The sequence below is a fragment of the Odocoileus virginianus genome, chromosome 9 (assembly GCF_023699985.2).
Source record: "Odocoileus virginianus isolate 20LAN1187 ecotype Illinois chromosome 9, Ovbor_1.2, whole genome shotgun sequence".
Classification (NCBI taxonomy): Eukaryota; Metazoa; Chordata; class Mammalia; order Artiodactyla; family Cervidae; genus Odocoileus; species Odocoileus virginianus.
In genome coordinates, this window is record NC_069682.1 from 9,084,882 (window position 1) to 9,097,423 (window position 12,542).

At 45.5% G+C, this 12,542-nt stretch overlaps 1 protein-coding gene across 7 annotated transcripts in view; it reads right to left on the bottom strand.

Annotated features, from left to right (window-relative positions):
- KIF16B (kinesin family member 16B) overlaps window positions 1-12,542 on the bottom strand; it is a 279,933-nt gene that overhangs the window by 136,493 nt on the left and 130,898 nt on the right. For all 7 annotated transcript variants that reach the window (XM_070471918.1, XM_070471919.1, XM_070471915.1 and 4 more), the window contains exons 13-15: window positions 8,299-8,418; window positions 7,205-7,256; window positions 5,518-5,655 (exon numbers count right to left, since the gene is read on the bottom strand). In XM_070471918.1, the coding sequence (XP_070328019.1) occupies window positions 5,518-5,655; window positions 7,205-7,256; window positions 8,299-8,418 (310 nt within the window). The remainder of the gene's footprint in view (window positions 1-5,517; window positions 5,656-7,204; window positions 7,257-8,298; window positions 8,419-12,542) is intronic.

A 12,542-nucleotide genomic window follows, 5' to 3' on the forward strand; every position in this document is an offset into this window, starting at 1 on the left:
CATCAACAACATTTTTGACGAAGTAGGCATGTGTCTCATTCATATCTTTTTATTTTTGCTACATGTTTTTGTAACCACAAACAATGTATCATATTTTCTCTGTTTAAAAAACATGTTCCAGTTCTTACTTTAGTAATCTTCAAAAAAAAAAAAATTTTTTTTCAAGAAAATTTAAATGGAGAATTCTAAACCCTCAATTTTCTGAAGAAAATTACATGTTTTTCCCTTGAAGGGATCTTACAGTCTCAAAGTGTGCAGGTTTGGTTTTTTTTGTTTTCAAGTTACTATTTTACCTCTCTTCTGTAATGCCCTGAAACATAAAGTTGGCTTACCTTTCTCTGCCCTAAGACCTACCATGGCATTTATATTTAGTGCACTGTGTTTTAATGGTTTAGCATTTTTCTGTCAATTTCATTGACTTCCACACTGAGAAAGCTGCTGAGCAACAGAGTAGAATTCCAGAGGAACTCAGCCCATCAGGTCTGAAAACCATGCCACCAGGGTAATAAAACAATTAAGAGTGCCCTGAAGGGGAAGATAATCCTGACAATTCAAGTTAAACCTGAATGCCAATGAGGACTCCTAATTTCCTAGGACAAGTCATAGCTTCAATATGAAGTTCAAAAATTTAGTTCTAGCCATTCCTAACTTGAATAGGCATAGTTTTCAGATGGACTTGATAAGTTTTAAGATTTAAAAACCATTTAATGAAAACACTGCACAGGAGATGCATTTATTATTCACCTTCCATGCTCCATTCCACAAGAGAATCAGAGACATAATCATCACTAAATAAACAGATGGCAATGGAATGATGAAGGAATAACGCTATTAGACAGCATCCCGGACTCAATGTGAGTACACTTGGAAGCCTGGCATGCTCTGGTCCATGGGGTCACAAAGAGCTGGACATGACTTAATGACTGAACAACAACAATGGAATTATAAGCCATTTCCATGAACTAAATGAATAAGCTAGTGATTTTTAGAGGATGACGGGAAAATAACTCCAATACTAAATTCTAGGCTGTTCGCATATGAAACAATATATGCTCTAAAAGCCCCTTTTTCAGTATGTAGTTTAGAACTCTGGAGGTTGTTTTCTCACAAAAACATCATTACACATTACAGTCAGCTTCCAGGAAAATCCACAAGAGACTAACCCGTAACATGGCAGGTGGACTATAGAATCCACTGGGCAGCCTTCTCAGCATCCAGTGGCCAGGACTGCAGGTGGTGTCAGTTCTAGAAGCTCCAGGGAAACAGGCTGCAGCAAGCAACGGTCAGGAGGAGACGGCCTGATGGCCGGGCAACAGAGCCAGCAGGCCCAGCAGCTGACACCGACACCTGTGGGCCACCTGTATTAAAGCACTGCTCGTGCTGAAGAACGTCCCCAAACCAGCCTCAGCTGCAGCTCCTTCTCTAAGTCCCTGGGAGTGATTCCACAGGCACGCCAGGCTGCATCTGCAAGAACAATGTTCTCAGAAGTCCTGGAGCCAGACGCAGAATTCCGTGGGCCTCTTTTCCACCCGGTTTTAAATTAGTATCTTCAAAGGCCCTTTGTGCCCAAAACGATCAAAACAGATGATCACAGAATAAATATAAGAAAGTGTTTTTCTTTCTGTTTTTGAGCAGTTAATGTGTACAGCTATGTTCAGAATTTTGTATACATGAATAAACACAGTTCAACAAACACATAAATTAAAAATCTTCAAAGTTTTATTGGAGAAAATAGATGAAAATTCAAATATGAGACGGGGCATAGTGAATAAACCCAAGTGTCAAGATGGAAACACATTTTTTTAAATGTGAGTAAACTGAGTGGAATTAGAATCTTAACTTCTCAAAGGACATTTTAATACAACAAAACAATTCTAAAATTTCTTTGAAAAAATTAAGAGGCATGAATAGCAGAAAAACTACCCAGATAAGAAGAGAAATTATAACATATTATAAAGTATATATTATATATAAATTATAAATATTCTAGGACTGATGATGAAGCTGAAACTCCAATATTTTGGCCACCTGATGTGAAGAGCTGACTCACTGGAAAGACCCTGATGCTGGAAAGACTGGGAGAAGGAGGAGAAGGGGACGACAGAGGATGAGATGGCTGGATGGCATCACCGACTCAATGGACATGCATCTGAGCAAACTCCGAGAGACAGTGGAAGACAGGGAAGCCTGGCATGCTGCAGTCCATGGGGTCACAAAGAATTGGACACAACTTAGCAACTGGGTAACAACATCAACATAATACAACAAGCATTAAAACTGTGTGATATAAGCACAAAGTAGAAATACAGAGTCCTGGAACAAAGTAAGAAGCCACGAAATAGACAGGACTTTTTTTTCTGGGTAACCTAAGTTTCTTCAAAAGGGAGGTGGTGGGAAGGTTTATGCTAATGGTATACCAATGTGGGGAAAAATTAAATTAGATCTATACTTTATGTACCAGTGAACCTCAGAAGCATGAAATATTTCAAAATGATTCCAGAGGTGTACCCATGCATTAACAATGATACTGAAAACCAGTACAAGTTGCTTATAAAATTCTGTAACAGTAAACACAGTCATCATCACAAGGGCACCTCCCTCTGACCTAACTGAGGGAGTCGCAGCCAGCACAGAGGTCTCTGCTGCACAAGGAGACACATCCCTTGCCTCTCATCATGACCCCTGCACCGCCCCCGCTGCCTGAAGCAACAGCAGCAGGACCCTCACCTGAGGTCCTGACAGAGGACAGACAGGTGGTCTGGCTGTGGTCCAGATCTAGTTACAGAATTTATTTGCAGCATCATCTGTCAACTGTGTGCCCTCCAGTTACCCCTGTTGTTCACACAAGGGCCTGTGTGTTCCCAGATAGGGGCTGCCACTGAAGAGCCTTACATGGTGATGTCTTGTCTGCCAGCCAACTATCGTGACTTTCTGGGCCCAGGGCAGAGACAGCTTCTCACCATGATTAACAGCGCTGCCTGGCAAGCACTGCTGCCCTTATTGCCAGGGCCCCTGCCCTGGCTGCAAAAAAACAGGGAATGCTGCTTTGGTGATGGTCACCAGGCTTTCACTGCATCCTCTGTTTGGGCTGGTCACCTACTATTGCTGACCTTGGGCCTTCCTGGCCAGTTCCAGGGCACCAGCTATCTCCCAAGCTCCACTAACCTTGAAACCAAAAAATACTGAGAGTGAAAAGTGATGGAGACATCAATGGCTAGATGCATGGGTGGACGATTTGGAGATGGTCCGTGGGCGGGTGCTCCCTCAACTGGTTTTAGAATGTCTCCGATGGACTCTACGCACTTCCTAAGAAAGCATGATCACCTCTGTCCATGCTCCATGTACTCTGCTTCTAAGTTAACTCCTTGCAACTGATTTCTTGTATAATTTCACTAACACCAATAAACTACACGCTTTCCAGACCCCATCTGTACAATTCCTATATCACAGATACAACATTATAGTATGTAAGCATGAAAAACTATAACTATAAAAACTATGTATAATATACCAAAAAGAGCTTAAGATATAATGTCAACATCTCTCTTCCTTTCCTTCTTGCAAAGTTCAGCACAAAAGCCATTAGACAGGGCCGGACAAAGCAAGCATCAGACTGGGAAAGGAAGGCAGCTTCGGCGCGAGGTGAGGAAGGTGTCTGCACTAGAAGGGTGGGCAGTGGTGGGGCGCAGAAGTGTGACGCCCAGCGTGGGGCATCACAGTCTGGGCAAGAAGAGGAGGGTCCTAGAATGAGGGGAGGGCAGAAGCGATAGGATACTGCTTCCATAACGGGAGTCCAGTTCATCACTGTCAGAAAAGGGGCTACAAGTAAGGAGAAGGAGAAAACTAGAAAGAACTCTAAGGTACTGTGTTGGAATTGGAGGCATCGGTACAAACTCCTGGTTAGAAATACAGATACTGAAATACAGATATTTCAATATATCAGTATAAACAGATACAGAAGTATAGTTGTATATGTTATACACACAGACTCATTTTCCCTAACTCTGATGTGAGCAGCAACCCTTCAATGAGCAATGAGCATATCCACTGCCTAGATCTTGGCTTCTAAATCCCACTCTCCACTAAAAGGAAGCAGAACTGGCTGATTCCAGCAAAGTAAAAGATGAGCCTGGAATACCTCATTTGTCAGAAAGTAAGGAAGTAATCACAGACAACAGGGACAAACAAAAAGAACACAAAAAACAACTTGAAAGAATTCCCACTAGCCAAATCCAGGACAATTTGGGCATCAAAATAAGCAATAATAGACAATGACCAAACTTACCAATAAAATAGCAACACATGTAACCTCGCTGATTTAAATAAATCAATAAATAAATAGCAATAAAGGAAAGCTCTTTCTTACAGTAAAAAGTCAGCTGATAAGTGTAGAAAGAAGAAAATCGCCACATGGCAGCCATCAGAATAACAATTAAATCAGACCACCTCCCCTCCTCAAAAAAACCCAACTGATTCCAAAACCAGAGGATAAAAGTAGGAGCAAGAATAGAGTATTTATGATTCTGAAATACCTTCCTAATATTTTTATTAACTAGAAAGCAGGGGGGGGGGGGGGGGGGGGGGGGGGCGGGTAGATTAACTTTACTGTGAAGTAAGCCTAGCATCCTGCTCCCTAATTAAATGATCAACATGAACACCCTCAGTGATGCAACAAATAGAAATCAGGTAACAAGACGTGAGAAAAATGCAGCATCATTTCTCTACCGTTCCTGTCAAAAAATGATAGTAGTCAAATCACAAGGAGCCATCAGATAAATTCTACATTTATGCAGGACAGTCCACCGCATATCTGACCTGCAGTTTTCAAAACTGCCAAAGTCATAAAAGTCAAGGAAAGACCAAGGAACATGTCCAGACTGAAGGAGACTAGAGAGACGTGGCAGCTGAATAACGGACACTGTTGGGACAAACGGCCAGGCTCAAAGGGTGTCTGAAATCAGGTGGCGGGAATGCGCCTGTTACTTTCCCAGTTTGGATGGCTGCATAATTCCTCCTGCTTGGAGGAAACACACTGAAGTACTCAGGGACCCTGAGCGAGTAACTCAAATATCCTGAAAAAGTCCTTGCAAACTTTCTGTAACACAGAAATCACTTCAAAACAAAAAAAGATTTTATACAAGATCCTGTGTGCTACAGTTATAATTGGTCATAAAAAGAATATAAATAAGGTAATAAAATTATTAAAAGAAGCCATTGTGTTAAGGTCCTGCACCTGAAGGGCACTTTTTTAACTTAATATAATTTCTTTAAAGTCATAGTTCCATAGTAGCAGTAACTTTTAAGCCACAACACAGAAGTTTAACTCAACAAGACGACGGGCATTTTATAAAGAAATACTCTAGCAAAACAGAAAAGAGCCTAATGAAGCTAACAGTCTTCATCCTTTTTATACCTAAACAAAATAATTAGTCCTAGGACGCACACGTTCCCCATTACCTAGCCAGCTTGTTTTTAAGAAAAGACATGTACGAAGAACTGAGACCCAAAAGCCAATACCTTGATTGAGGTGTGTGGCCTCCACGATCTGAACGCCGTTCACAGAGCACTGGGACCCACTCAGGGGGATCAGAGTCACCGCACCCCCAACGTTCTCAAAGATGCAGTGCTCACGCTCCAAGTCGAGGCCGTGAAGAACTGAGAAGGGAAAACAAAGGAAGAAAACATGTCCCTTAGCACCTGGCGCAATGATTCCCAACCTTCATTTATTTTCTCAATTTGAACTGTGAGGGGAACACTTCTGTTTAGTGAGAAAACTGAACTTCAGGAGTTCACAGCATCAACTGACAGAATCAGCTCTTACATGTCACTCAGTGGGGCTGGATATCACCAGAAACAAAGGACTTCATCTTCAGGAAAAAAACAGCTGAGTAACGTGACTTAGCTGATTACCACTGAGACGCTTTGCTCGAGTCTGAATGAACTTTTTCCTCCGGTTACCCGAAGGTCCCAGTAAAATGGAAGGGGCAGATGGCCCCAGGGTTCCAGGACTTACTGTGACCTCGACTCTTACTGACGCTGCATTCCTGGAGCACAAACCAAAGGTGAAAGATGAATGTGGGAGGGCATGGATCTTGGGAGGCCCAAGAAGTCTCCAGAAGTCCTGAGGTGAACTTGACCTCCACAGAGCTCTCAGAGCATGTGGCTGCCAAGTGCTACCTACTCCCACCCAACCACCCTCCTGGTGACACATGGCCAGGCAAAGACATGAACACCGGTCACACAAACCTACGCAACTTCAGGCACAGTTCCTGGCCAGCTGCTCAGAAGCACAAACCAAACTGCTTCCACTATGCTCCCCAGACCTACACTGTGAACAGAACTTTTCTGTTTACAGAAAACACGTGTGCTGGGCACTTAGCATCACGTACAACAAACCCAAGGTCAGCACATAACTTAACAATGAGAAGAGAGGCCTGATGGCTAGTTTCACCCAGAGACTTCCAGGAATTGGTTTCCAGTTCTCCCAAGTTCACGATAAACAGTAAATACACGTAGACTTGATTAACAGCTTACACTGGGCAAGAAAGCAAGTTCATTGCCAGCATTTCTAAAAGCCAGCTGGAAAGATACAATTCTTCCCCTGCCAATCCCCACCTTGCCCGCTCCACCACACAAATAGACACACATTCCACTATCACCACATGCACGCTCTAATTTACTCTAGAAAGCCTGGCAAGACCTCACCGGGCTCAGGGATTATAGCACTGGTTAGCCGGGTACCTCACAGAGACTGTGGGAAAAGCCAGGAGATGCTGCTCTGTGTGTGTGAATGCTGGGCATGTGTGTATCCTACTTTCTGTCCTCGCCTATGTGCACTACGCGCCAAGTGTGAAGGATTTCCCATCAAAGGATCTTGTATCTTTTATCTGTACCTGTTAGGATGTCTCCACTGCAACAAGAGGTAAGTGGTTTAAAGCACAGCCCACCTGAAAGACGTGGCTGAGGACAGAAGGCACGTGGGGCGTGGGGAGAGGAACCGCAGCTCCATTCTAGTCACTAAACTAAGCGTTCAATGTTGGTCATTTGAGCTGAGTTCAAAATTATGGAAATACACATTCTGATCAATGCTGCAATTGAAATGTTTCCTTTTTTATAATTACTTCAAAGTCAGTCATTCAAAAGCAAGTTCATTAAATGATTTCTTAAAAACCACTGGAGAGAGGAAGCTGATAAAAATTCTCACCAATATCTTGTTCTGTCGAAGCATCTTCTCTGCCGACATGTGTCTGACCTTCCTAGGGAAAAAAGCCAAGCAAAATTTATTAGTAAGAACATGAAGAACGGTCTCTTCTCCATCTTTTGTGGAAGCCCCAGAAACCTGCTGACAGGTGGGCGAGCTCTGGCTCAGGCAGAGTCCCCTGAGGCTCCGTAAGCACAGTGCATGGTGTCCAGAAAGGGACACAGGACTCCTGAGGCTCAGGGCTCAGCAAGACTGGCCTCCTGTTTCGGCACCAGTAACCTGCCCCTGACTACAATTCCACGGCTATTCACAATCCTTTCCAACAAATCTCTCCTCCAGCGGCCAGGGGTTTCTTTGTGTCTAAAGATATGGTTTAGGGGAGCCCGCAAAACACAGTATGATACTCTTTCCATTGTAAGTCATGGATCAGAGAAAAGATACTGAAGTCAAGGTTACAGAGCCCATCGCTGATGCAGATGAGGAAATCCTTATGTTGTGAAAGGGCTACTCTGTTTGGCAGCAGGCCCAATAATGTAGGTGATACCTGGTGGTTCAAGAATCTGCCTGCAACACAGAGGGGCCCTGGTTCGACCCCTGGGTCAGGAAGATCCACTAGAGAAGGAAATGGCTACCCACTTCAGTATTCTTGCCTGAAAAATCCCATGGACAGAGGAGCCTGGTGGGCTACAGTCCAAGCGGTCGGAAAGAGTCAGACATGAGTGAGTGACTTTCAGACACAACTTCATAATCAACCTGAGGGACTGGAAAACTGTACATACAAGCAGTCGCAGTTTAGGTGCTGGTAGCTTTTCTCCCTAAGTCTGTCTTTTCGTTCCTTACCTCCCTCTTACTGGCTCTACAGATTAGAAGGCAAAGGGAATAGATCTTCATTTAGCTGTAGGATGACATAAAACAGGAATTCCTAATACCAGAGAATCCCAATGAACCAGTGAAAATCCCCAAAGAGCTTGAGGATTTGTTGTACATTCTTTACTGTCACAGCGTGTTCATGGACACGGAGTATTACATTACACCTTGCCAGTGTCCAAGGGAAAGCTGAAACCAAATTGCAAAGGTTCCAGGCAAGCAGTTTCTACCTTCAAGTGATACAGGATCATGCCAGTGCTCAGGAGGTCATCATATATGCCGATCAGATGGGGCAGCTCGGAGTCCAAAACAACCCCAATCCCTTCCTTCCTTAGGGCCAGAGTCTGTTCCTGGAATTAGGAGGGAAAGAAAAGAAAGAGGTTACTTTGAGAAAAGAAAGAGGTTACTTTGGGAAAAGAGAACTTCCTGTGAGGTGCTCATTAGACTTTACACAGGTTTCTCCACTGGGTCAGTGGTCACCTGCAGTGTAACAGCCGAAGGAGACAGGGGTTCGATCCCTGGGTGGGGACGATCTCCTAGAGAAAGCGACAGTAACCCATTCCAGTATTCTTTTTTTTTAACTCCGGTACTCTTGCCTGGGAAATCCCATGGACAGAGGAGCCTGGCAGGCTACAGTCCACAGGGTCGCAAACAGTCAGACTGACAGCACGAGCATGAGCATGCAAGTGTTAAAAATGAGCGATGTTTTTACTGCTCATGAAAAAAACTGCAAGAAAAAAGGATCATAAACTTCATGCTGAAACCCTGGCATATGGTGGCAAAGAGAGCTTGGAACATATAAAAAGCTCAATATAAAATGAATTACATTTATTGTCAGATAAAGATTCATATACATATGTATAAATGCACATACACACACTCACACGAAGCTAAGCTCAAATCTTGCCTTCCTGAGGAAGGGGTCCAGGACCAGTCAAATATAAGATAATCTTTCTCCCACTTCAGAACCTTTATTTCACTTAATACCTAGATGTCTCCTGATTCGCTGGCTCTTCTTGCTGGTGACTAGGGTCAAACTCCGCATGTCTATGACAGCAACCCCTTCCTGGGCATTATCTCCCACGAACCGGAGGTGGCTAACCCTCGGAGCCCTGCACCACCTTCTACCCACTGACCATCCCCACCTGCTAAGGGCTCCCACCAACCACCGCCACCACTTCCCTCGGCCCTGCACCGCCCTCCAGCCACCACCACCTTCTCCGTGCCCCGTCAGAGGAAGTCGCCTCCAGAACTCCCTACTTGTGGTCCCCCAGTTCCTCCCTATGACACTCTCCAGTGCCGTGGAGTCTGTGATCCCAGGGACTCAACTGTCTCCTGAAGTTACCAGCAATCTACAGTCATCCCTGTATATCCCAGAGGGGGCTGGTTCCAGGACCCCCTCGGATACCAAGACCCAAGGATGTTCATATCCCTTATGTAAAAACACATGATTTGCATATATTCTACACACATCCTCGATTATACTTTAAGTCATCTTTAGATTCCTTATAATACCTAATACAATGTAAATGCTACGCAAGTCACTGCAAACATAATGAAAATGCTATGCAAATATTTGCTGCAGCAAGACAAGTTCAAGTTTTACCTTGGGGAACTGTCTGAAATTTTTTTCCCCCAAACATTTCCGATAAGCGGTGGGTTGAATCCATGGATGTAGAACCTACACACACAGAGAGCTCAAGTGCATGCTAATGACGCTCAAACCTCAAGTTAAGGGGAAGGCAGACCTCTCCCTTAAAACTCGCCCCTCATGTGTACAAACCTCCCTGCCTCGATATACCTGTGGCAACGCCAAGCAGGCAGCTCAAACTTAACACCTCAAAAGATCAATCCTGGATTCCCACGGCCTGCCACATCTGCACACCAGCCCTTCTCAGTAAATGCCAATCTTCCTTACAGTTGCTTGGGCCAAAAACTAGGCTGTCCTACTGTTTACAACAGCCAAGACGTGGAAGCAACTGAATGTCCAGTGACAGGAATGGATTATGGAGATGTGATACATATATCATGGACTAGAATGAAATCAAGCCATTTGCAGCAACATGGATGGATCTGCTGCTGCTGCTGCTGCTGCTAAGTCACTTCAGTCGTGTCCGACCCTGTGAGACCCGACAGACAGCAGCCCACCAGGCTCCCCCGTCCCTGGGATTCTCCAGGCAAGAACACTGGAGTGGGTTACTATTTCCTGCTCCAATGCATCAGAGTGAAAAGTGAAAGTGGAGTCACTCAGTCGGGTCCGACTCTTCGTGACCCCATGGACTGCAGCCCGCCAGGCTCCTTCGTCCAGGGGATTCTCCAGGCAAGAGTACTGGAGTGGGGTGCCGTTTCCTTCTCCAATGGATGGATCTAGAAAATATTATACTAGGTAAAATGAGCCAGACAGAGAAGGAGCAATATCATATGACATCCCTTACATGCAGAATCTAAAAAGAGAAGATATAAACGAACTTATTTATAAAACAAAGATTCACAGACTTAGAGAACAAGCTTATGGCTGCCAGGGAGAAGGATAGGGAGAAGGGATAGTTAGGGAGTAACTAACACTACACATACACTACACACTGCTGTATTAAAATGGATAACTGACAAGGACCTACTGTACAGCACATGGAACAGTGCTCAATGTTATGTGGCAGCCTGGATGGGAGGGGAGTTTGAGGGATACATGTGTGTGTGTGGCTGAGTCCCTTTGTTGTTCACGTGAAACTAACACAACATTGTTACTGAGCTATACCCTAATACAAAACAAAAAGTTAAAAAAAAAAAACAAAAACAGCTGTCCTTTGCGCATGCCTTTCTCTAAACCCTTCAACACTCAGTATTGAGTCTAGCTTCAAAATATGCACCCAATCCAACAACAAACCACAGCAGCACACTGCTCCCTGGCCCCAAGCACCCGCAGCTCCAGCCAGATGGCCGCAGTCATCCTGGCTGCTCCAGCCCGGGCCCAACCCAGGAATCCACGCTCTCCTCTGCAGCCAGAGTGATGTTAGGGCAGGCCCCTCCTCTGCTGGGGTCAATTATGCAGCCTCCTGTGCTCTGTCAAAGCCAAAATCTTTGCAAGGTGCTACAAAACTCCGTGTGACCTCACTTCTCCCTGACCTCCTGCCACTCGCCCCCAGCACCCTCCTCCCCGGGAACCCCAGCTCCTTGCTGCTCTCCAAACCTGCTCCCACCTCAGGGGTTCCTAAGGGGGTTCCTTTTACTTTTGTGGCCACTGTTCCCTCTGTTCTTATTTACTCTTTCCCTTTCCCGACTAGGTTTTCCAATCCTGGCAGCACTGACATTTTGAACCAGATGCTTCCCAGCATGCAGGGCCACTCTGTCCACTGTTGAAGCCTTGGGAGTGTACCTGGTCTCTGCCCTCCAGGTGCCAGTGAGCCATATCCCTCCCGGAAGGCTGTGAGATGTCCCCAGACATGGAGAAATGTCCCCTGGGGGACGAAATCTGCCTCAAGAGACTGAGGCAGGAGAGACTTGCCTTCAATGCACACAAAATGTGGTCCTCACTGCCTCAGGGCTCTGCTCCAAAGCCTCCCTCCCCACCACCCCATTCAAGACAGCAGTCACTAATCTCCTACCCTGAGTTGTTTCTCTCTTAGCAGTTACCACTCTCTGCATGTTATATAAGAGCTTATACCTTGTCTCCCAACTAGAATGTAACCCAACACCTAATTTCATCTCTGATACAGAGATGCTCCTCAGCGAGGATCTGTCAAATGAGCGAATGAGTGGGCAGACACTCGGAGAAAGGGCAGGAGGGTCTCGGGGATGAGACTGGGAGGCCCCCAGGCCCACCTGCCCTGAGACAGCAGACTGGAAACCCAGGCTTCAGGGCACAGGGGGAAAGCGGACAAACTCCAGCAGAGTGAGGTGGAAATACCAGCCTGCAGGCCGGGCTGGGCTGATGAGACTGTGCCCCATCCCAAAGCACGACACCGGGCTCAGTGGCCACAGGCCGACGGGAGCCGTGGAGGAGCCAGTCCCGTGCTGCTGATGTGGGCCCTGGGGCAGAGGTGCTCTGAGTGAACACCTCCCTCACCCCCTTGTGCGGCCAGACATGCTGAGCACACTCCAGTTCTGGACTCCGAAGCCCAGCACAGCCCGAACAGAGCTGGCACTCCTCATATCCCTGGATCGAATAACTGCATCCCGTGTCATTTAAATATTGCATCAGAGCCTCCACCACACGCGTGTGGAGCTGGAGTCAGGCCAGAGAGTGACAGAGTAGAGTGGAAAAAAATGATGGTTAAAAAAAAAACAAAAACATAAAAATCACCACTTGAGAGAAAGCAATTTAATTTAACAACCATTAAATAGATACGCAGAGGAAATGACCAATGCATAACTTAGATTCAAGAAAAGGAAATGAAGCGTATCATTGTTCTTCAATTACTCCTCTTATCAGCCGGGCTCCCTCACCAGGCCCAGAACATCAGGCTGAGAGGCCGGG